General features: G+C 47.1%; 1 protein-coding gene across 1 annotated transcript in view; it reads right to left on the reverse strand.

Moving 5' to 3' along the window:
* Window positions 1–4,841: 4,841 nt before the first annotated feature.
* The window catches only part of Itgb3 (integrin subunit beta 3), a 58,289-nt gene continuing 37,128 nt past the window's right edge, over window positions 4,842–26,002 (reverse strand). Inside the window, exons 10-15 of the mRNA XM_028882698.2 lie at window positions 24,505–24,934; window positions 15,781–16,003; window positions 14,683–14,783; window positions 12,439–12,558; window positions 7,870–8,036; window positions 4,842–5,784 (exon numbers count right to left, since the gene is read on the reverse strand). Of these exons, the coding sequence (XP_028738531.1) occupies window positions 5,719–5,784; window positions 7,870–8,036; window positions 12,439–12,558; window positions 14,683–14,783; window positions 15,781–16,003; window positions 24,505–24,934 (1,107 nt within the window). The 3' untranslated portion in view covers window positions 4,842–5,718. The remainder of the gene's footprint in view (window positions 5,785–7,869; window positions 8,037–12,438; window positions 12,559–14,682; window positions 14,784–15,780; window positions 16,004–24,504; window positions 24,935–26,002) is intronic.

The following is a 26,002-nucleotide window of genomic DNA, read 5'->3' on the forward strand; positions in this document are numbered from 1 at the left end:
GAGTTCAAGGCCAGCCTGGTCTGCAGAGCGAGATCCAGGAAAGGCGCAAAGCTACACAGAGAAACCCTGTCTCGGAAAAAAAAAAAAAAAAAAAAATTAATTATGCACAAGGAGGGGAGGGTATGTGCACTTGAGTGCAGGTGCACACAGTCTCCAGAAGATGGCAGCAGATCCTCAGAAGTCAGAGTTACAGGTGCTGGCGTGGCCTTAACCTGAGTGCTGGAACTGAATTTGTGTCTTCTGCAAAAGCAATTATGCATTCTTAACCACTGACCATTTCTCCGGCCTCCCAAAATGTTCATTATGTAAAGAATTTATGAGGCAAAGAAAAAGACTGATGTAAGTATATCCTTATACTTGTTTTTCAGGACCCCCATCTATTGCTTCTTTTAGTTTTTGTTGTTTTGTTTGTTTTTAAGGAACTTGTGGCTATGAAGAAACTCAAGAATTCCTAAATCAAAATGAATCAAAAGTTAATTTTCAGGGCTGGCAAGATGGTTCAGTGAGTAAAGGCACTTGCCACCAAACCCTGAGTTCAATCTTCAGGACCCACTTGATGGAAGGAGAGACCCAACTCCTACCAAGTTATCTTCTAACCTCCCTCCCTCTCCTGTCTCTGTCTCTGTCCCTCTCTCTCTCTCTCTCTCTCTCACGCACACACAAATATAATTTTTTTTTAAAAAAAAAATGTTTAAAGGGATTTTTCGTGTGAGTGAATATCTGGCTTTCTGAACCCACCCATCCGTGAATGTCTACAGTCTAGTAACTGAACTAATGATAAACGTCTATGTCAGGACACAAACAATGGCCCTGAAGTATTCTAACGTTAGTTTTCTCAAACAAACATTCAGCAGAATCACTGGGAGGGCACGTTAAAACAGATTGCTGGACTCCACCCTCAAACTTTCCACTTTTTTTCCTCTTTTGAAAATAGATTATTTTCTTACATATCCTGATTACAGTTTCTCCTCCTAGTTCCTTCCCACCTCCCCTCCCATCCAGATCCACTCTCTTTCCGTCTTTAGAAAAGAACAGGTTTCTAAGAGATAATAATAAAATACAGCAAAATAAAGTGTCATAAGATAAAACAAAAACTATCACATCAAAGTTGGACAAGACAAACCAACAGAAGGAAAAGAGCCCAAGAGAAGGCTCAGGAGTCAGAGACCCACCTGTTCACACACTCAGGAATCCCATATAAACACTACCCTGGAAGCTATCATAAACAGAGGACCCGGTACAGACCTGTGCAGGCCCTGTGCGTGATGCTTCCGTCTGTGAGTTCATATGAGCTTTGCTCATACTGATTTAGAGGTCCTTGTTTCCTTGGTGTCCTCCATCCCCTCTGGCTCTTATACTCTTTCTGCCTCCTCTTCCTTGGGGTCCCCTAAGCTCTGGGGGGAAGAGATCTGATGGTTGAGTGTTTCAAGGTCTCTCACTGTCTGTGTAATGTCTGGCTATGGATCTCTGTATTCGTTCCCATCCCCTCAGATTTTGTTATTCAGTCCTTATATGACATATGACAGCATTTTGTATACATGACAGTAGTCTCGTAAGATTATAACAGAGTTGAATTTTCTTATCACTTAGTGACATCATAGTTATCATATAATATATAAACACATGAATTAACCTGTTGCTGTCAAAGTATAAAACCTACAGTTGTATACAGTATACAATACTTGATAACAGCTATGTTGCTGGCTATGTATTTACCATACTATGCTTCAATCATTATTTTAGTGTGTACTCCTATTTATTTTTTTTAAAGACTTACTGTGAAAAAGTATGTCTTGTTCCCCTGGCAGCTGCCTCTTATCTTTTGTTTACCATGTCTTATGACTGTATCACTAGGCCTTCTGACGTGACTCACTTGTACTCCCCAGATTTATGTGTCCACACTCCCACAACAGGACAACTCAACATTCCTCAGAACGTATGAGAGAGTCTGGGTAAGACTTGTCCATTTTCATTTCTTGGTGTGTGTTTGTATGAGTGTGTCTGTCTGTCTGTTTGTATGTACATACATGTATGTGCAGGTTCCCATGGACACCAGAAAGAGAGCCTCTGGTGCTGGAGTTGCAGGTAGTTGGGAACTGAACTCTGAAAGAGCAGAAGTCATTCTTAACCACTGAGCTGTCAAGCTCATTTTTTTAAACTTTCTAGGCCATACTGCTACTGTTGGTCCCAGGGCCACACTGTGCCACGAGCCATTTTAAGTAGTAGTTAGGCATATAAATATCCTGAAAATAATTTGCCACGAAGCCTTCACTGGTTTGTGATTCCCACAGGCAAGGCCTAGGCTATGTTGACAAGTCTGTTCTGCTTTGTTTTCAAAAGTTCCTAAATAATCCCCATTTTAAGAAAAACAAAACCTTAGAAAGTAATGACCTTCTCATTTTGAAATTCTGGATTCCAAAGCTAGTCCCAGTTCCCACAGTTATCACCATTCTGTTACATTTGGAAGCAGCTACACTCTTTGCACCCAGAGAAATCAGAAATAACAACACAGGAAGCATGGGGTAGCCTTAGGCCAATTCTTTTGGAAAGCACATTTAATTCCATTACACAACTCGGAGGAGGTGGTGAGGAAGTCAGGAAGGTGCTTAAGTAATTCCAGCCAGAAATTGACAAAGAGAAATATCTTGGTGTCACGGGCAACTTCAGACTATCTGGGAGAGAAACAACTGACTCCAAATGCAACAATGTGTCACACAGGCATGTTCCATTGACTCCAAATGCAACAATGTATCCCATGGGCATGTTCTGTTTCCTATTACTGTCCTCAGACACCGGACCGGACCGAAATTACCTATAAAAGAACAGGGCACAATCTCTCTGTGCTGGATTGCTCAATGCCAGAACAATTTTAGATGGTCACTCTCATGATACCAAATGGACTGTTCCTCGGCCTTTGGTGAAAACAGCTCCAGGTATCCCAATGCTGATGAACATTGCTGGTCCTCAAGAACCACAAGCCTCATTCCAGAAACAGACAAGATTCCCATTCACCTTTTCGTCCTTTTAATACATTTCCTTCTTCCTCTGATAGTTTCCTCATCTAAATCATCTCTAAAGAAAAATCCCACTCTACTCTCATGGACTCTGCCTCAGTAACTGAAGGTTACGGTGAATATCTAAACTTAGATCCACGATCATCCTACCCAGTCCCTCATTTATCCCTCTACCATATCCCTACCTCCTAACCCTAGAGTCACCCAAGGACAGGACAGTCATTGGTTTATTCCTGTTCTCAACACGAACACCTGGGCCAGCCGCTCCTTACTGATGGTCTTCCCTGATATGAAGGTACAAATAACTAATTGGATGATAACCAAGTGCTACATTAGGTGCACCCATTAACAAACGATTCTGAGAAAGAATGAGATTCACTGAGACGTTGTGAGAATGACATCCACTCATAAAAACCAAGGAAATTCAGATTTCTCAAAACTGAAAAACAAACACTAGCAACAGCAACACACACACACACACACACACACACACACACACACACACGTACACACACATACACACACATACACACAATAAATGTTTTCAGTGCTGAGAGTCAAACCCAGAGCATTCCATAAGCATTCTACCACTGACCTCAGTGTCTTGGCTGCATGCTTGATACCATGTTCAATCTCAGCATCTTCAGATGTTGATACTAAAGCTGGAACTATAACTCAGTTGGTAGTGTTCTTGCCTAGCATGTGTGAAGTCCCAGGTTCTATTCCCAGTACCTCATAAATCAGGCTTGATAGCACATGCCTGCAATTCTAGCACCTGAGAGGTGGCGGCAAATAGGGTCGGAAGTTCAAGTCATCCTTTGCTACACAGCAAGTTCAAGGCCATCCTGGGCTACATAAGACCCTGTCTTTCAAAAACGTTAAAAGAATATTGACACTTGAAATCAACCTTCCAAGTACCTGTTCCAAACGCATTTTTCAGACTAGAAAACTGAACTCCAGGGAAAAGAAAGTGGCTTTCTTTTAACATTAAAAAAAAAAAAAATAGCTGCAACCCTGAGGCCAAGACTCAGACTTTCTGATCATCAAGAACACTGTTAGAGGTCTCTTTTCTTTAGGTGGTGGGTGTTTTAACACCCTCCTTAAGAAAGGTTCGGCCGGGCGGTGGTGGCGCACGCCTTTAATCCCAGCACTCGGGAGGCAGAGCCAGGTGGATCTCTGTGAGTTCAAGGCCAGCCTGGGCTACCAAGTGAGTACCAGGAAAAGGTGCAAAGCTACACAGAGAAACCCTGTCTCGAAAAACCAAAAAAAAAAAAAAAAAAAAAAAAAAAAAAAGAAAGTTCGATATATCCACATACCCATCCTCACATGCTTCCAGGAAGAGGGAGCCCCTTAGGGACTCAGAAACTGAGTGGCAAATTACTAAGAATGACGCCACAAGGGAGTGCCAGTATCCCACAGAGTCTGTGGGGTTTTATGCTCTCCCTTGTCATCATATAAAGTTACAATATAATAATGCAAGTATGTTTCTCTACATGCTCCTTTACAGTGAGTGAACCTCATCATCATTTTGGGTGTCCCCACAGAGAATAAAATAAATTGCACTTGAGGCCTCCCAGATTAAAGGCTTGTCCAACCCTGAGGAGAACAGGCCACACACGCAGATCCAACTGGCCGACCATTCCTTCCCAGCACTTTGCTCAGCAGACTAATGGGAATGACCCCTTCACAAGACACCCAAGAGGTAGCTAAAGACAATCACCCCCATGGATGGGTGTAGTGCACAGAGGCAAGGGATGAGGTGTGTGGAGGAGGTGCCTGGGAAGAGGAGCAGAAGGCCTGGAGAGTGGGGCTGGACCTCTAGTTCTGATCAAAGCACTCTCCCCTGAGGGGAAGGCATCTGGTCATATCCTCAGTGCAGAGCAGTCTGTAACAATGAGAATGCAGAAGTAGGAGGTAAGAGATGGTGTCGACGTAAAGGTGACACTTCTACACAAATCTCTAGGGAAGAATGACTGCGATTATGACCTTGGAGGTGCTGGCACACCCCCCAGGCCATGCATGACCCCTGAGTGGCCCTGACATCTTCATGCTCAATAGGCCAAAGAGCCAGGTATCCAGGACTTTCCTTGTGAGAGACCCATAGCGGGGCTGAGGTGATGGCGAAAGATGCAGACAGCTCTTGAGGGCTCGTTTCTCCCGATCCACCTCCAGCCTGAGGGAGGAGAGGTGGGCAGAGGCACAAATGATATAGCCAGTCTCCAAAGCCAAGCAGTTTCTACCGTGGCCACTGACAGGCCCAAGAACCAGAAACTTACAAACTCAGTGTAGGCTCGAGGCTTGGCATCACTTCCTCTGGAAGGAAGCACCCCAGCCGCGCCCTTCTCTTCTGGGAGAACGGCCTGACCAGGCAAGCTGGCTTCTCAGAGGCCATGAAGAGCATCTGCTCAGCATCATGAGTTCCCCTCAAGCTAAGCAGGAAGACTCCCTTCAAGAGGGATTCTGAGGGCAAAGGCCGTGTAGCTCTGCCTATAGGGACACATCACACATTTTAAATTACACATTTCCCCACACTCAACACATACATATACATACACACAGAGACACACTCCCACATACTGACATTTTCCCAGCCCAATCCAAGCCCCTAATCCCACCCACAAATACTGTCCCCTGTAAACATGATGGCAGAGACTCCCACAATCCTGGCCTAATCGGACAATGGTCTAAGGATGACTTCTTCTCATTAAGTGCCCCGGTAGGTGATATTGGTGAAGGTGGAGGTGGCCTCTTTATACAGTGGGTTGTTTGCCTGCAAAAAGAACAGAAGAGAACCTCATGGTCAGTTCCTTACACTGCCTTACCCTCAACAGTTGAATTTCATCTGAGAATTTTACCCAAGACATCCTTCTCTAGAGCGAACTGTCAAAAGGAGCCGTGCTCACATTTACACTTTTGCTCTGAGGATGGGACTAGACGGGAAATAAGAAGAGGAGAGATGGTGTGTTGCTAGTCTGCTGCTATTTCAAGGATTTTTTATTCAGCCCATAACTGTTGGGAGTGGGTACCCGTTAGATCTTGGCAGTCCCAAAATGGATATCACTCTGTATAAATAAAATGCTGATTGGCCAGTAGCCAGGCAGGAAGTAGAGGCGGGAGAAACAGAGAAGAGAATTCTGGGAACAGGAAGGCTGAGTCAGGAGACGCTGCCAGCTGCCGCCATGAGTACAAACATGTAAGCTACTGGTAAGCCACGAGCCATGTGGCAAGGTATAGATTTACAGAAATGGGTTAATTTAAGATAGAAGAACTAGATAACAAGAAGCTGCCACAGCCATACAGTTTGTAAGTAATGTAAGTCTCTGTGTGTTTACTTGGTTGGGTCTGAGCAGCTGTGGGACTGGCGGGTGAGAGAGATTTGTCCTGACCATGGGCCAGGCAGGACTGGAGAAAACTTCAGCTACGTCAAAATAATGTGCCATTTTACCACATCTCTCCTATTTCTTCTCTCCCTGCTCTTTCTTTTCCTTCATCAAGGCAGTGCCAGGCAGTATGAGCCAGAAAGGAAAATGTAGGTGGGGTTAGAACACAGAGCCCAGCTTTTGCTGAAATAATTCTTAACTTTGTCTTATTTCTTGAATCAAACCTGTTGCTACCCACAAACCGGTTGTGTGCTCAAGAAAACAGAAGGCCTTTACTGGTTTCTAAAATCATTTCCCAACAAAAAGTGATGAATCCCCCATTAATAGTAGTTCAAGAAATTTAGAACATTCTTTGGTCCCTCGGTGGCTCAAAATGTTCTACACAGTCCCAACAGTGGATACAAAGTGGTCCAGTGGATACAAAGTCTGGGGTCACCAGGAACAAAGTTACAGCCTGACCCTGGATGCTCTAGAGTCAAATGGTCACTTGGTAGGTCCAGGGAAAATAAAGTGAACAAAAGGAGAATGGACTAAAATTAAATATACAGATGGTTCTCAAAAAATGCTCATTGGATAGGCTGGCAAGCTGGCACAGGTGGGGGAAACCTGCTGAGTTCGGTCCTCAGAACCCACAAGGAAGAAGAGAACTGACTCCTGCAAGTTGTCCCCTGACCTCTGCACAAATGCCATGGCATGTGAGCGCGCGCACACACACACACACACACACACACACACACACACACACACACACACAATTTTTAAAATACGCTCGTTTGGGTGGATTAAATCAGGATAAACTGCATTCTTGGTCCCCCAGAGAATCCCTGTCTGGAAGCTACTACTTCTCATTTGCAGAAAAGAAGAGGATGAAGTAAATAGATACACTGCCACTACATCTATGAGTTTGTCCCCAAAAGTAATTCCTGGAGTCACCTAATTCCTTTCTGCATCATGAAAGCTACTTTAATTCTCTGCCCTCAGCTTCCTTAACTATAGAATGGGGATGATAATACTGTCCATCAAAAGGGCTGTTACAGAGATAAAACAAAGTAAGGTATCACAAGCATTTAGAATAGCTCTTGGTGTACAGTCTTCATTAAATGTTAGCTATTCTGTCACTTTCTATTCATGTTTAAACTTCAGACTTCCTTACCACTGTAGGGTGTGTTCTACGTTCATGATATGGATTTGTCCTGTCTCCCTCAACTGGAGGTGAGTTTCTCCCTTCGCCACGATATCCTATGTGTACGCAGACAGTGATCATGACATGTGTCACTGTGAGGCAGAAGGTTTTAGGGGTTTTCATGAAGTATAAAGACAAAAGGACAGTCAAACCATCTCCCAGCGTCTAGAACAGAGGATAACTAGGGGACAACTGTCGGGGCTGACTTCGACCACAGTGAGCATCTGCTGCCTCAGGTTCTTCAACCAAAGACTTAAGGGAACACGAAGCCCAGCCCAGCCCAGCCTCTTACTGTGTCCCACTTGGCTCTGGCTCGTTCTTCCTCGAACTTAGCAAATTCCTTCCGGTCATGGATGGTGATGAGTAGCTTCCAGATGAGCAGAGTAGCAAGACCGATGAGCAGAATGGCTCCCATCACTGACATCAGGACCACCAGGATGTCAGGACCCTTGGGACACTCTAGGAGGCAGAGGCAGAGAGCAGGAGTCACCAGATATGTCTAGGAATGAGGTCTTAACAAATGAACAGAGAACTGGAAATAAGACCATCAAAACAGTAATTTCATCACTTTTTAAAGGGGGACAGCAGTAATCGGCCCTGAGTGGTCTAAATTAGAGTTTTCAGGCTGAAGCTTACCTTCGGTGCAGGTTCACCCAAGTGTACATTTAAAACTTAGTGGAGAGATGGCGCAGAGGCTAAGAGCACTTGCTGAAATTTCAGAGAACCCACATTAAGTTCCCAGTACCCACATGGTGGCCCAGAACCATCTATAACTCCAGACCATCTGATGCCCTCTTCTCACCTCTCCTGGCATCCAGGCATGCATATGGTGCATATACCTACAAGCAGGCAAGTCACTCATACACATAAATCTCAAAAACAATTTAAAAAATTGATTTGGTGAGTGACTAAGCTTGGTGGTAAGATCTTGCTATTTTCCATGAAGCCTTGGCCTCTATCCCTAGCACTACAAAAACAGGGGCAGACAGACAGACAGACAGACAGACAGACAGACAGACAGACAGACAGACACACACACACACACACACACACACACACACACACACATACACCCTTGTCCATACTAGAACATACCTTCCTATAGAGCAGCCACTGGCTAGAGGTGGGAGCAGCTAGCCTTTTATATTCGGGACATTTGTTTTCTACTTACCAGAGCCCTCTCTCTCTTCCCTCTCTCCCCTAAGCACAGGCAAAGTGACTTGTCCTTGGGTCTGTGCCACTGGGCACTCTGGAGCCAAGACTGCCTGGGTTTGAATACTGACTTAATGCTTACTTTGTTTATCTGCCCTTCAATAAACTAACTTTTCTGGGTGTCTGTTTCCTGTTTTTCTATCTTTAAAATGGAACAACTACTCAAACCCATTCAAGAACTTGTGACGAGCAACGACTGAGCTAGACAGATTTAAAGAGCTCAGAACAGCACAAAGTTAGCTCCTCCACCAACACTGGCTGCCCTTGTCACTGGTGGTGGTCTTAGGCCTGGCCTTTTCACTTACTGTCCCGTTGGCAATCGAGTCTCTTGCCCTGGTTCAGATATTTACAGCTCTGAGAGCCAGATGCTCGGTGGCCTTCTCAGCATCCTTAGAGACCAGGATACCTGCCGGCCAGGGTAATATTTAGTCATCTAAAATCTTAACCCTATCAGAAGCCGACTTCTTCGTTCAACCCCAGACAACAACCAAAGCAGACAGGCTATGTCACCCCTTCACCGGTCAGCCAATCATATTCTGTAGAGCTCAGCTTCCCATAAGCCTCAGGTGTCCAACAAGTGATCTCATACCGGCAACTTCCAGTGTTATGAAACCAGGTGTTTGTATATATGGATGTTGATGAGTCTGGAGAGGAAGTCACGCCCACTTTCTACTCTGTCTCCCACCTTCTTCTCTAAACAGACACCCCAGCTCACCACATACTACCCCAAAACAACCGCTACCACAAACCACTCTGGCCATTTCCCAACCCACCAAATTATAACCTATCTATAATTAAGGGGCTCCTGGAGAGAGCCTGTGTGGTTCCAGTGTCCAAATGACCAGGAGCAAAGAGCCCCAGTTCTTCTGGGAAAAGCAACTATGAATCCTTTGAAAGTTTGAGGTATAGGACTGACCCTCAAACCTCAAAGTGAGAATTTTACATGGTGGTCTGGGCAACACAGGTAGAATCCTAGAGAAAAACAACTGTCATGACTAGGGGTGGAAGGCAGGAGACAATTCCAGGTGTCTCTGGAGGTTCCTCGCAACCACAGCAGTGGACCCACAGTGGTCCACACAAGCCTTGGAAGGGTTGGCAGATTTAGTAAACAAAAGTATAGGAAGTCTAGGTCGATCTGACTTCCGATAAACAAGTTACTATTTTAATACTGCATGGAACACACCGTGTTTGTTCTGGCACCCTATCCATGAGTGAAGAGAGCCCAGTTCAGAGACCCATTCCGTGTGGCTGAATCCATTTGGAAATATTCTTTACTGCCCTGCAGTGACTCAGCCATTCAAAGAAAACATCTGCAAGGTCATGAGGTTGTGAAGAGAAAGAATAATCGCTTTCTAAGCTTCAGGACCCAGCTGCCCATGCTGTTCCAAGCTAGAATGTCTGGAAATAGTAGAGAGTTAGTCAAAGGAGAGGCAGAGCCAGGCAAGAGGAAATGTGGGCCCCTGGCTGAGGGTGTGACTTGGACATACAACACTTGCACAAGGCCCTACATTCTGCTTCCAGCACCACAAAGTCAACGGGCACTGTAGGTCACTAGACCTGGGGCTCCCAATTCCCAATGTGAAGAAATGGATGTACTGGCGAAGAACGTGAGAAGTGATTCCCCCAGGGTGGTTCAACCATCCCAGACTATCATCATCTTTTACTCCCCATAACCATAGTAGATTCCAGTCTCAAAATCCCAAGCCAAATGATTTGGGTGAGTTATTCAACAGGAACACCAACAAAGACTGTGTGACAAAGAGACAAACTAGTAGCAGAGCCAAAAGCAAAGACCAAATGCCCGCCTGAAACACACAGGGGTGGAGGTATCGCTGGGGGAGGGATGGGGAAAATCTACGCAGTGTGTAGGAAGCTGGGGTCAAACCATAACGGATGTGCTCCACACATCTGCAGGCTCCCTTTGTCCTTCCCACAACAGCTTTCCCTGGACCCTAAGTAAAATGAACATGATGCCCTTTCTATTCCTTAGTCTGTATATAAAGCATGAGAGGCCTAGGAAGGGCTGAGAGCGCATGAGAGCATCACACTCTCCTCACCCGAGATAACAGTATCCTGGGTACTCAAGGTGGCTCCTATGGATTCTCCTGCCTCCACAGTCCCACCTTCATCCCCTTCCTTCCAAATGTAGCCAAATTTGTAAGCAAAATTTTGAACCCCAGCACCACATAAAAACTGGATTTGATGGTTCATGCCAAACTCCAGCACTCAAGCAGAGGCAGGAAGATCAGAAGTTCAAGGTCATCCTCATAACAAAGTAAGTTTAGCCTAGGCTATATGAGAGTCTCTCAAAAAAAAAAAAAAAAGTGTGTGTGTGCGTGCGCGCGCGCACATCATACAGCTAATTTAATTTAGTACTTATGGAACCCCAGTTGGTTCCACAATGGCATACTGATATTTAAAAGAAGTAAGCAAGCTTGGGCTTGGGCTATAGCTCAGGGGTAGAACGTATGCTTCAGCATGTGTAAGCTCCTGGGTTCACTTCCCATCACCGATAGAGAGAGTGAAGCTAATTTATAGTGTTGGATGGTTGGTCTGTGTATGGCAGGACATACGCCTCTCGATACCGGGACTTAAAGGCAAACCCCCATTTTTATAGTCTTTTTTGAACAGCCATTTATTTGAATGTGAGTGTGTGTGTGTGTGTGTGTGTGTGTGTGTGCGCGCACACACACACACATGCCACAGCATATTGAGGTCAGAGTAGAACCTGTGAGTGGGTTCCCTCCTTCTACCATGTGGGGCCTAAGGATTTAGCTGGAGGCCTCAGGCATGGCAGTGAGAACCTTTACCCACTGAATCATCTCTGGCCCAAGAGAACAAGCACTCTTCAGTGTTCAGGAAGACAGCCTTGAGTCAGTCCGCCAAACCCACCACTACACCTTTGAATTGATAGGAAGGTTACTCATGGCCAACAGCCACCCCACAGCAGACCATATACCTGGACTGTAAGGTCCTAGAACTTAAATTCCTTACTCCTTGACATCAACACCCGAAGAGACCCAGGCTGTATGTTGCTCTTAGAGACAGCCATATTCACCTTCCTCCTCTCCTTAATTTTCTGTCTCCTCAATTAAACAAGCCACTTTTTTTTTTTAAGATTTATTTTTAGTCAGGTGGTGGTAGCACACACCTTTAATCCCAGCAGGAAGGCAGAGGCAGGCTGATGTCTGAGTTCAAGGCCAGCCTGGTATATAGAACAATTTCCAGGATGGCCAGAACTACACAGAGAAACCCTGTCTCCAAATTTTTTTTCAAAGTTTTTATTTTTATTTCTAATTATGTGTGTGTGTGTTTGAGTCTATGTCAGAGTATGTGTGTGAGGGCAGTGGACTGCAGAGGCCAGCCAAAGGGTGTCAGATCTCCTAGAACTGGAGTCACAGGTGGTCGTGAGCAACCTGATCTTGGTACTGGGAACCAAGCTCAGGTCCTCTGTGGGAGCATCAAGTGCTCGTAACCATGCGAGCCATCTCTCCAGCCCCAGTGAGTCACTTTCTTGCTAGGACTTAGTGATACATCCCCTTGCCTCTTCGGCCTGTTCTGTTTGAAAGGGTTACAAGTAGAAATTCCTGCCCAACAAGGTAGTCTCTTTCTCCCTAGAGACAGGGCCAGGGCCCCGGGGCTCACTCACCTGGCTCTTCCACCACGTACAGGATGGCTCTTCCACTGGTGTCTTCATAGTACTGGAATCTGACCACACAGTCGTCCTCATTCTTGTAGGTACAATTCACTGCATTCTTGCCGGTATCCGCTGACACAGGGAAGAGAGAGCATGAGAAACAACTCAAAACCCCAGAAGACAGGAGCTTTTCCCAAATCCAGGTCACAGGACATCCCGCCAAGTGTGTGATAGGAAACTGCCTGACGTGAAGCAAGATGCCCAGATTGGAGATCACGCCTGGGAATTGGCACTGACTGGCCCTCGGTGATGAATGTTGTTTCTCGAGGGCCCTTTTTGGTCCTCACTCCTCCCTCTGAATGGGGCACGCTGTAGCAGTACAGTCAGTACGTCCTGATCCAAAGCCCATCTCTACCACCCACCAGCTCTGACGCTGGCTGTGATCTGCCCTCATCATCTTCATCCGTGAAAGGAAAACGATGTCCCCGCCTTGCGTGAGAACTGAATGGCATCAAACAGCTGCTCACACACAGCAGGCTTCCCCTTCCCTCTCTTCCTTCCCCTGCTTCCCTGTTGCTTCTCAGTCTGTTGATACAATCCTTCCAGTCCTTTCGCTTCTGTTTCCGATCTGGCGCGCCTCTTCACAACCACACCCCCCATCTCGGACTCCCATCATGCTTTGTAGGTTTCAGCCCTTCTCACTCCGAACCCTGCTAGAGTAACTCTGTGGATTACTCTCCACCAGGTGTGCTTTGCCGTATACCGACAGATGCAGACGGGCAAAACTGACAAGGGCTGCCTTCGGAAACCATTGATAACCAGTGGGCAAGCCCAGACGGGAAAGAGGGAAGCAGACACCGACGGTACGTTAGCAACTGCCTGTTTCATGTCACTTAGCTCTCCCTGTAAGGTGGGAGCCATTGTTTTTCATTCCTACATGAAGAAAAGTAGACTCAGTGAGGTCAGATAAACACCCTTTCCTCCTGAGCTGATCACAGCAAGTCTAGTCTCCTCTGGAGGAAATACCACTTCTTCAACCCGGAATCACCCGGCTCACTGCGGGCCCCTGTCAGTCAAGGTCTGGAGACCTGGTTCTCTTACAACTCCCCTACCCGAAGCTGTCTTCCGGTGGCTCTCACGTGAAGAGGCACTTCCTGTCTGCATGGGCAATCTGTGCAGAGATTGCCATCTCCCGGGCACCACCCAATCCCTGGCAACTTGGGTAACGTATCATATATACTGAAAGCCTCAAAGATCATCTTTAAAGACAGCGTGAAGTACAGGCCAGGATAACTGTAGGGGGATTTTGCTCCCCCTGTCTATACTTCTGTCTTAGTTCAGGGGGGCTCTAGAAAGTCAAAAGAGCTTTAGGAGGGAAGTCATGATTACATATCCATAACTCTGAAGGTTTCTCTCCAAACCAACAAGCTGGAAGCAAAAGCCTGGGGATTATGTGACACTGTTGATAGATTTTGTTTTTTATTTTATGTATATGGGTATTTTGCCTGCATATGTATGTTTGTGCACCATGTCTATGCAGTGTCCATGGAGGCCAGAAGGGGGCACTGGATCCTTCAGAACCGGAGTTACAGGTGGTTGCTAGCCACCATGTGGGTGCTGGTAACTGAACCCAGGTCCTCTGAAAGAGAAGCCAGTGCTCTAAACCACTGAGCCATCTCTCCAATGCCTTAACACTTTTTAAAAATAGTTTTTGGAGAACTGGACTTGTTCTGTAGCTCAGACTGGCCTGGAATTCACTATTTTAGCCCAGGCTGGCTTCAAAGTCAAGATCCGCCAGCCTCAGCTTCCTGAGGTGTAACAGGATCCTGAGTGGCAGTATTACTGGTGTATGCCACCAGGCCCTGTTGCTTTACTCACCTTCTAAGCTGGGGGGGGGGGCAGTCACAGATCCACACCTTGGTTTCTGCTTCTATAACATCTAGTATATCACCTTCCTCTCCTTTAAAGGTAAACGAAGAATTGTCTGATTTCTACAGCCTTCTATACATGGGCTCTTGCTGAGCTTGGGACTCCAGGAAGCAGAAAGTGTGAGCTGCTGAACACATTCTCAAGGATGAAGGAGACTCTCAGGAAGCCAGCCTTCACCCTGTGCCTACCGCACATCAGGCCTGCACAGCATTTCTTGAGGTGGGAACTACTCTTCCACTTTAGAGAAGGAAGTTGGCAGGTTCTGAGATGGAAATGGAACTATGTACAGCCTGGATGTGTGAGACCCTTAAGACCTGCTGGACTTACTCAGCTCTGTCACAGGCTCGATGTCGTCTCGGCAGTAATGGTTGCAGGTGTTTTCTTCATGTAGGGTTCCCCGGTTGAACTTCTTACACTCCACACACTCCCTGGAGGAGAAAGGACACAGGAACTAAAGCAGAGGAAGAGCCCTAAGTGTGCCACACAGCTGGAAATTATTGTGGAGATCAGGATGCGGCCCTCCTTACCCACAGACAGGACCTGGCCAGCCAACCCTGGATCTGACAGTCTCACTGTAGAGCCTAATTGTCTTGAACTTGGTCCCCTTGCCTGGAGCTCCTGACTGCTGGGATTATAGCTCAAATAGGCTTCATTACGGTTCAAGGGCTGTGATGGTGATAGTGGTGATGGTGATAATGGTGGTGGTAGTGGTGGTGGTAGTGGTGGTAATGATGGTAGTGGTGGTGAGGGGGGTGGGGGGGGGGTGGTGGGGTGGTGGTGGTGGTAGTGGTGGTAATGATGGTGGTGGTGGTGGTGGTAGTCAGAGTGACTTCCTATCACTTCTGGGAGGTTTAAAGTCAGAACTGGTCATGTGATTTGAGAATCCACTGAAAAATTAAAGTTCTATTCAAACACAGCTAAGAATTTCAAGACAGTGAAATAGAGCATTAAGGCCAACATGAGGCTCTTTCTTCTAAGCACTGGGCTCTACCACAGCTCAAAATCCATAACTGTGGACCTAACTATGGCAGAGCCACAGACTTGGACTTCCAAACAGGGCAAGTCTGTACCAACAAAATGGCCATTTCACCTGAAGTCCACCATGACTTCAACCCCTGCACCTCCCATAATCAGAACATTGCATTGGAATGTTAAGAGAATATTCTGTGAATCCCCCACCCAATGCAGAGGGATCCATGATGGCACTCTGGAAGAGGGCCTGCTCCAATTGGTACTATTTGGTCCCTACAGGACTGGTACCACCTCCAACTTCCCCAAAGAAAGACATTCATGGAAAAAAAAGCAAAGTAGCCATTTGGCGGAGCCAACTGTTCTCCAAGACAGATCCTCAAGAGTTGGGAGTTCTAGCACAGGGACCCTCTTCCTTCTTCCGGCCTCTCAACTCTCTCCAAACTGTTCACTCACTTCTTAAACGAGCAGGCGTCTGGGCAGGTAGGACACTTCTCGCAGGTGTCTCCATAGGAGCCGGGCTGGACGCAGACGCAGCTGCCACACTCACAGTTGCCCCGGCCGCTGCACAGCAGCCCGTTGCTGGACATGCAGGTGTCGGTGCGCGTCGTGCAGTTGCAGTAGAAGCCGGTCCAGTCCGAGTCGCACACGCAGTCCCCACAGTTGCACTGGCCGTGGCCTGCAAACCGGGCGCAGGACAGCAGAGCGGCTGGTGAGAAGCCGGTCCCACGACACCGGGCGACTGTCACCCCGTTCTCCCAACCATACCAACAACGATCCTGCGGGTCAGTGGAGGAACTGGCTCACTGCCAGGAGAGCTCTGCCCAGTAGAGACAGACAACAATTTAGGCATCCCAAGGAGGAGGGCCTGGAAAGCAAAGGAATATCCAGAGCTGTGTCTCCCAGACTGCCGGCGTTTTTTCCTGTCCTGTTCAGAATCCCTCTTCCTTCTCTGCCAGCATCAGTCTGAGGACTAGAGTCAGCTCTTTAACCCCAAGGGCTGGCCCAGCAAGAGTCCATAGTCCTGTGCCCACACGGGGCATTCGGGAACTTTGCCAGAGTAGCCTGGTGATGGTAAAAGGCTCCTCCAGCCCCTACACATGTCTCCTTTGACCTGACAACACTGCTCCCTCTCCAATGTGACTTGAAAGGCCACCCATCATTACCACTGCCTTCTCCCTGCTAAGTCAGACCCCAACACAGGCTCTGATTTGAACAAGCTAGCCCTTCCCACCCACACAATAATGGGCCAGCCAACAAGCTCCATGGCCGTGTTTCTCAGACCAGCTGATTGTCATCCTACAAGGTGAGAAGCAAGGCTCAGGGGGAGAACTCGTGAGACAGGAATGCTAGTAATGAGCATGGAGGTATGGAGAAATCCTGGTACAGCCTTGTGCCAATGCTACAAAGGGAAGGCACGGAGCGTGCCCTGGGTATGCAGGTAGATGGGATAGGGTAGCCAAGGGCCAGACAAAAGGCACTGGGAGTCTATAGTCAGCCAACAGAGCCAAGAAAGCACAGAGAACATAGATAGCCTACCTTATAGCCTGCTGAGGGTCAGTATTGCTAAATAAATCCCATGAGTGCCATCGAGAGAAGGCAGCAGAAAGCAAGAAAAGCTGGATGAAAAGAGGAGAGAGATTTTCCAAAGGTAAACAGCCATAAACTGGTTAGCGATGACCTCGCATAGCCCAAAGGCCTCCACCAAACTTCCGCTGATCAATTGTTATCTCGGCCTCTCCACCCCAAAGCTGCAAAAACATTTACCATGATTACTTTCTGAAGTTGTAGGCATGGTTCAACAGCATCCAACCTACCAAAACAACCTGTCTGTTTCTCATATGTCTTCCATACGCTTGCATTTTGATCTAGTTGGTAATGTTTGAGAGATTCTGGAAACGTGAGAGATGGGGCCTTGCTAGAAGAAATAGGTCACTGGGAGTCAGTCCTTGCAAGGGTACAACAGATATATCCCTGCCCAATTCCTGGCTTGCTTGCTGTGGAATAATAATCCTCTTGTACACTGTAAAGATGTGTCACTTGAATTGGTTTAATAAAACTCTGATTGGCCAGTAGCCAGTCAGAAAGTATAGGTGGGGTGAGCAAACTAAGGATGGTAGGAAAAGAAGGGCAGAGTCAGAGGAGTCACCAGCCAGACACAGAGGGAGCAGGAGATGAACGTGCCATGCTAATAAAGGTACCACCACGTGGCTGAGCATAAATAAGGAATATGGTTAACGTAAAACATAATAGCTACTTAGTAATAAGCCTGAGCTATTGGCCAAGTACTTACAATTCATATAAGCCTCTGTGTATTTATTTGGGAACAGGCAGGCAGGAGAGAAATGTCCGCTTACACTTCTCTCTGCTTCCAGGTTGGCCATGAAGTGAGCAGCTCTCCTCTGCCACATGTTCCTACTGTTATGCTGTCCTGCTTAAGCATTTGGAACCAAGCAAACATAGACTGAACCCTCTAGAGCCATTAGCCAAATAAGTCTTTCCTCCTTCATTTCTGTCGGGTATTTTATAACAGCATTAGAAATAATTAATACATCCTGATGCCCCATGTCACTGGTTCTCAACCCTTTGGGGGCCACATATCAAATATCCTGCATATCAGATATTTGCATTATGATTTATAACAGTAGTAAAGTGACAGTTATGAAACAGCAATGAAATAATTTCATGGTTGGGAGTCACCACAACATGAGGAACTGTATTAAAGGGTCACAGCATTAAAAAGTTTGAGAAACAGTGCCCTATGCAGCTGAGAGCACAGTAGGGCAGCTTTGGAAAGCATTTAGAGAATTATATTACTTCCCAAGACCAAGGAAATGAATATTCCCAATGGAAGTTGTGCCGCCAGTACTCATAGCAATGACAATAATGTCCATGGACATTTGCTGAGTGTTCAATAAGTGCCAAGCACATGTCATATTCTGTAGCCAGTTACCCTATTCATTTTTACCACAATCCTATAATGTCAGAAAGGTTATGTAACTTGTCCTGGGCCATAGCTTATAAACAGCAGAGTCAGGGCTCAGCCTTGAGTGACCACATATCAGCCCACACTCTGAATTTATCCCCTTCTTCTGCACTGTTTCTGTGGTCTCCTGTTTCTGTTCATATTGTTCTTTTTACCTTTACCTCTGTGACTTTTCAAATCCCTATTCACCCTTCAGGCCCAACTCAAGTGCTCCTTCCTCCCATTAACTTTTTCTGACCTCTTCAGGTTGAGTCAACTGACTTCTCATGTGGTCCCCCCAACACATTATGGCTGCTGATACATTCCACCTTTATTCTATGGCCATTTGCTTGATTACCAGTTTCTCTTTCCAACGTATGGGCTTCTTTGTAGGAGACACGATGTCACTTAGTTTTATCATTAATAGAGACCACCATGAAATCTTTTATAGAGTAGGCAGACAGTTAATATTTGTTCATTCTCCCATCCACTCAACAGATACTGACTGAACTTGTACCACATGCTGGGTACTGGAGATTCAGTGGTGAGCATGGCAGACAAGACTGTCCTATAGGGGATCTTACAAGCTCATCAAATGCATGGAAAATACATGCATGCATCAATTGTGCCCAGTGTTGTAGTATTACAGTGTCGCAAAGAGCCGTCAGCCTTGGTGTGGAGGATCCCTTCACTTCCCTGAGTGAGTGGGGCATCAGGCTGCTGAAAGGCACGTTTTTGACTCCCAATGTGGTATCCCCCTAGTATTCACTTAACAGGAGTTTTAAAAGCTGGCAATTAACCTTACAAGAAGTGGCTCATTCTCTAGGGCTCTGCATCAGGAAGAACTGGATGGATAATAAAAATGTGACTGTTTGGGGCTGGAGAGATGGCTCAGAGGATAAGAGCACTGGTTCTCAGATCTGAGCAATTGCAACATCTACAATAAATTTGTCTTCTGACCTGCAGACATACATGCAGGCAGAACACTGTATACATAATAAATAAATAAATCTTAAAAAAAAATGTGACTGTTAATCAGAGGAAAGACAAGGAACAAATATTGGTCTGGAAACCACGTCAGTAGCTCCAAGAAGGTGAGGAGGGTGGCACAGGGCCGGACTCTGACAATAACTAGGTCACACCAAGGCTGTCATTGGTCCACTGTCTGCTGGACACTATGGATCCCTCTGCTCATGGCCCCGGCACCATCCTCTCACAAACACATCATCATTCAAGACTCAAACGTGTAATTAAGACTCGGCAACATCACTGCCTTGAAAGAAATATGTTTCTTAGAACAGATGGGCCAGTTGTGGTTGGCCTGTAGGTTATGCTAAAGAGACAGAGGCAGAAAGATCACAAGGTCAAGGCCAGCCTAGGCTATACACTGGGGCTGGAGAGATGGCTCAGCAGTCAAGAGCACTGGTTGCTCTTCCAGTAGACCAGAGTTGGAGTCTCAGGACCTACAGGGTGGCTAACAACTGTCTGTAATTCCAATGCTAGCGGATGCAATGCCCTCTTCTGGCCTCCACAGGCACTGCATGCACAAGGTATTCAGACATACATGCAGGCAGAGCACCCATACATATTTTTAAAAACTGAGGCTGGAGAGATGGCTCGGCAGTTAAGAGCACTGGCTGCTCTTCCGGAAGACCCAGGTTCAATTCCCAGCATTGACATGGCAGCTCACAAGTGTCTGTAACTCCACCTCCAATTGATTTGACACCCTCACACAGGCACACATGCAGGCAAAACACCAATGCACATAAAATAAAAATAAATAAATCATTAAAAAAAATAGCTGGGTGGTAGTGGCACATGTCTTTAATCCCAGCACTCGGGGGCAGGGGCAAATGGATTTCTGTGAGTTTGAGGCCAGCCTGTTCTACAGAGCTAATTCCAGCACAGCCAAGGCTACACAAAGAAACCGTGCCTTGAAAACCTTAAATAAATAAGTAAACATTTTTAATTAAGAACAAAAGATTGGACCAAAAGCAAGATGTCCAGGGATATCTAGAGTTGGGGGGTGGGGTGGGGTTGCTGGCAGGAAAGCTTGGAACCAGAAAGACTTTAAGTCTTGGGGCTGGGTTCTCTAGAAGCATGGTTATGGTTAGGATCTTCTTTACTGGGGAGAAGGGATGGAGGAAGAGAAGCATGGTCAACACCAGCTAGGCTTGGGAACCAGTAAAGGACTTGCCACAGAGGCCAGAGGAGCTGAGCTGTATCCTCAGCACCCATGTAAAAAGCCAGATGTGCTGGCACATACGTGTAAATCCAACACAGGAAGGCAGAGATGGGAAGAGGCCCGGGGCTCACTCACACACTCCAGGTCCCAGGGGGAGACCCTGTCACAGTGAGCAAGGTAGGCAGTTCCTGAGGAATGGCACTCAGGGTGATCATCTGACTTCCATACAGGCATGCTTGTACATGCACGCGCACACGCACACGCACACACACCACACACACACACACACACACACACACACACACAGCAGGTGTGTAGTCTAGGTTAGAAACTCCCTTCAGCCTGAATCCACGGAGAGTTTGGAAGTATGAATGGCACCCCAGAGCTAGGCCCACTTTGAGGAGAAGGAAATGCACTTGTAGAAACCTTTCTTCACCAGTCATTGGTGAAGTCTGAAGGCAAGGCTATTCCTGTCAGCTCCAAAGAAAGGCAACTGTGAGCTATAATCAGTCAACTCTCCAGACAGCAGCTGGGGGTGGGTATGCCAGACAGCAGAATAAATCCCATGGTGTCCACTAGGCCTTGCTTTTAGCCATGGTTCCTGGATGGGGAAAGAAGGATGCCACAGAGGCCTGGCAGCACTCAGAAGAGGCCCTGGCCTCCACAGAACCCTTGTCCCACAGTGTTTCCTTTGTGAGGCAAAACAAAGTGATCTTTGATAAGATGCTCTGCCGGGCCAGCCAGAGAGTGATGTTGGGAATGGAAGTGGGTAGCCGGAGCCAGCAGGCTGACCCCAAGCCCTGGCAGAGTCAGCCCTTAAAAGGAAACCACAGTGTAGTAAGTAATGTCACAGTGCTGGCACCTCTCCAGCCAAAGGGGGGCTGGGCTGGCTCACAGGAAAGCCAGGGGAGGGAGCAAGAAAAGAGAGTGGAGGAGGAGGAGGAGGAGGAGGAGGGTTTTGGTCAGAGGGTATGTGATTACCCTCCCCGCAAAGCCAGACTTCCATGACTCATGACTCCACTCCTTTCCTGTGTGAACCAGCCTTCCTTGGAGCTCCAGCTGACAAGACCACCCCCATGAAACTGCCCAGGATTCCCCTACCCACGAGTCTCTCTCTGGGGACTCTTGGCAGACATCTCATTTCCGGGTTCTAGCAGGTTGTGACTCCTAATACGAAAGACACTTTGGTATATCACTAAACAGTAAAATTGTCTGTTGACACCTGTTCCTCCCATGTGGCTACAGGACAGGGCCTAGCCCTCAGAGGAAGCCTATCTGTGTGTAGCAGGTGGGAAAGAACCTGAGGAGAAGGACTCATTTCCTGTCTCCCTGCTGTCTGAGGTAGAAGGGGAGCAGGTGAGAGATGTGAGCAAGTAGGGAGGAGCAGACCGGAAGCCACCTCAGAGCTCACAGCACTCCTTCCCTGTGATCCCCACAAGGCAGGCGTCAGAGGAGAGGGATACTGACGGGCTGGCCATAGCTCTGAGAGGTCAGGAATCACACACAACCCCTCATTCACCCATATGAACCAAATGTCAGCACAATGCCAAGTACTCCACGACCACGGCCTCTAACGATGAGGTAACACTGTCACAAGAGCAAGACATGAAGCTGCATGGGCACCAGATACCCTGGTAAGAAGCAGTAAAATGGGTGCTGCAGCCAAATGAGTCCCCTCGGCGGATGAGAACGGAACCCACGGGACCAGATATTTCTACACCTCAGGAGGTGGGAATTGCTGCCGCTCTATGGGGTTGGCAGGCAAAAACAACACACTCTGGCTAGGATCCCTCCCGCAGACCTCACGCTAGAGCAGAACCAATCAGCCCTGGAGGAGTGAAGGGGCCCAGAGGCCCTTCTGTAGGCCTTTCCAAGGGCAACGCACCCAGCATTCCCAGCTTGCTCCTTTGGGTGCGTCTTTGGTAATATGAGCATGACAGAAACACTACTAAATATTCAGATGACCTGAAACCCCTGCCTCACCCTAGTTCAAACTGCTCATGTGTGCCTGTTCTCATCACTGGGGCCCTGATCTCTCTCACTGTTTTAGCTAATAGTGATACCATGCTCCCCCAAGGCCTTTCTCAAAACTTGTTGGCATAACTAAAGTCAACAATGGCACGGATCAGAAAAGGTATCTTGTTTTGTGCTTGCGGTCATATGTCCTGTGTTTTTAAAAGATTTTTTCATATGTATATGGTGGCCATGTGCACTTTGAATGCAGGTGCCATTGGAGGTCAGAGGCATCAGCTCCTCTAGGGCTGGAGTTGCAGGTGTGAACTACCTGGAAACTGAACTGAGGTCATCTACAAGAATAGTTCACACTCTTAACCACTGAGCCGTTTCTCCAGCCCTTTGGGGCCTGTTTTAAATGACATATTTATCTTTCTTACTGAGCTCTTCTGTGGTGATGGTGGTGGTGGCTGAATGTTGGCTAACCTCAAGCTTGCTATGCATCTGAGGATGACCCTGACTTCCTGATTAGAGCCTACAATGCTGGGATTATAGGCTTGTGCCACCACGGTAAAGTGAACACCTGAGTCACTCAGCTCGGCCGGTTAAACCCCAATGCAAATGAAGCCCATCCGGGTCTTAAATTATCACAGAGAACAATTATAACCTCTCTGTTCAGCTGATCACACAGACTACCCATAACTCAGCTCCAACCAACTTGCAAATGTCTGCAGCCTGTCTGTCCCAAACAGGATGACAACAGTGACTGCAGTCCAACATAAGCCTACCTCCAGAGCCTAAGAGCAAGGCTCAGACTGTCCATCTGCCCTGAGAGGACTCAGATGTATTAACAATGATTTGGCTTCTCTTGGTCGGGAAAGCATCCGGGCTTTGGGGCCAGTTTGAAGTTATCAATAGGCCTGGGGGAGGGGGGGGGAGTGCATTGAAGTTTGCAATAAGGACAACTCAGATCCTTCAGGCTCAAAATTATAGCCCCCAGGCTGGAGATACAGCTCGCCTTGCGAACATGAGGGCCTGAGTTCAGATCTCCAGCACGCACGTTTTAAAAAATAAAGCTAGGCTCAACGGCACATCCACATCTGCACGTGTGTAATCCCAACACTGAGGAAGCAAAACAGCTGGATCCCTGGAGCTCACTGGCCAGCCAGCCTAGCCAACTGGTCAGCTCCAGGGTCAACGAGAGATCTCATCTCAAAAAGCAACGTGGGAAGAGATCGAGGAAGGCACATAATGCCCACTTCCGGTCTCTGTACTTATATATACACACACGTGCATGCATGTGCACACGTGCGCACACACACAAATGAAATTTTAATCTGCTGGTAGAAAGTCTCTATGCCAACACTATCCAGTGAAACTTTCTGCTATGTCAAAATGTTCCTTATCCCCATGGTCCAATACAATAGCCACTAGCCACATGACTACTGACCAACTGAAAAACTGAATTTACGTTTTCTATCTCAATTAGTTTACATAGCTACATGTGACTAGTGGATACCATTTTGGACAGCAGAGACCTAGAATACAAACACCAATAGCAACAAACAGATGATAACCAGGGATAACATTTAACACAAATGTACCATTTTCCAAATACCGTTCTAAGCTCCCCAATGTCTTGCATATATACCACTACTTTCTACTGGTGATAGAACGATAAATTCACGTAAAATCATTCTGAACTTTACAGTATATCCAACATCACATATTTTCCATCTGTAAACACTAACAGTTTAATTACCCTGAGACTGATTTTTTTTTAAGATGAAAAATAAGTTGGTCCTTATATTCTAAAGGACTAGGAATTTGAAACATCATCAGAGTGCACAGGAGAAAGAAACAAAACAAACTCCCTCCCCTTGATGTTTCCTGTCTCCCCTCACCTTAGCTTCCCTGGGAAAGGTCTAGTTCCCGCCTCTGCCCATTTCTACTCGGAGTGAAATGGGTTCTCAGTTCTGCCCACCTCGCCAACCTCAAGCCTCCACATGTGTCTCCCGAGGCACCTGGGGAAATACGCATGCACGGCTACTGAGCGTGCCGGGGCACTTCTACTCACCAGAGCACATCTCCCCTTTGTAGCGGACACAGGAGAAGTCATCACACTCGCAGAACTTGCCAGTGATCTTGCCGAAGTCACTACTGTGACAGACACACTGGCCGCAGAGGCACTCGCCGCGCTGGCTGCAGATGGGTTGGCCCTCCTTGGAGCTGCACTCTTCCTGCTGAGAGGGCCGGTAGTCCTCCTCGGAGCACTCACACATGGATCCCAGCCAGCCCTGGTTACAGCGGCACACTCCACACTCAAAGGTCCCATTGCCATTGTTGCAGCGTGGGCTGAGAGGCTGGGCGGAGGCCTGGCAGGCACAGTCACAGTCAAAGGTGACCTGGACGGTGAGGCTATCCTTAAAGCCCACGGGCTTGATAGTGAAAGACTGCTCCTTCTCCCGGGGGCAGCCGCGGACCTTGGCCTCGATGCTGAAGCTCACCTGGATGGAAAGATGACAGACCTAAGTGGATCAGGGGAACACCAGCCCTAGAGAAATGCTGTGCTGCACCCTACCGAGGGAAACAAAACTGGGGGTCAATCCCAACCGCCCTGGGGAGTTCCTTGGCGTTAATTCTCTCAGAGTCTCCAGAGTAAAAACTACAGTGGCATAGTGTAGTTAGCGCTGTGACGTATCTGACTGGACAGATGGTCACAGATAAGCAATAGAGGGCTGTTTTTCTCCTGAGAAACTGACCAGCTCAAGCAGGGTAGAGTCTGTGATCACAGCTATGTCAGCTGGAGTATTATTATTCCATATTAACAGCAAGACACACAAAATGCTGCTTCGCACCACACCATGTCACAGAGTGGTCAATCACACACTAAGGGATTACAGTATAAAGTTGCATTGCAGGGTCTGAAGTGTGGGGCTGTGAACACATACGCTTAGAAAATAAATTTACAGGCCGGGCGGTGGTGGCACACGCCTTTAAACCCAGCACTTGGGAGGCAGAGGCAGGCGGATCTCTGTGAGTTTGAGGCCAGCCTGGGCTATAGAGTGAGATCCAGGACAGGCACCAAAGCTAACCAGAGAAACCCTGTCTCAGAAAAAAAAATAATAATAAATTAAGAAAAAAAATTAATTTACAGGGCAATGGACCAAAAGATCTCTTTCTCTTCATTTCTCTCTCCCATCCACCAGTCCCTTAGGTAGAGCAATGGAGGGCCAACAAACAAGAAAACCAGGGGAGCTGGAGAGATGGCTCAGCAGTTAAGAACACTGGCTGCTCTTCCAGAGGACCTGGGTTCAAATCACAACCACCTCGAACTCCAGTGCCAAGGAATCTGACACTCTCTCTGGCCTCCACAGGCACCAGGGACCCACATGATACACAAATATACACACAGGCAAAATAACCATACGCATAAAATTTTAAAACAATAATAATTAAGAAAACCGTGGAGGGAATGGAGGGGCAAGATGAACATTTGCACTCTAAAGTCTCAAGAGGGCCAGGTATTTTGGCCTGTTCTGCTTGCTATTGGATTTTCATCAGCTAGAATAAAG

Source organism: Peromyscus leucopus, chromosome 8b, assembly GCF_004664715.2.
Source record: "Peromyscus leucopus breed LL Stock chromosome 8b, UCI_PerLeu_2.1, whole genome shotgun sequence".
Taxonomy (NCBI): domain Eukaryota; kingdom Metazoa; phylum Chordata; class Mammalia; order Rodentia; family Cricetidae; genus Peromyscus; species Peromyscus leucopus.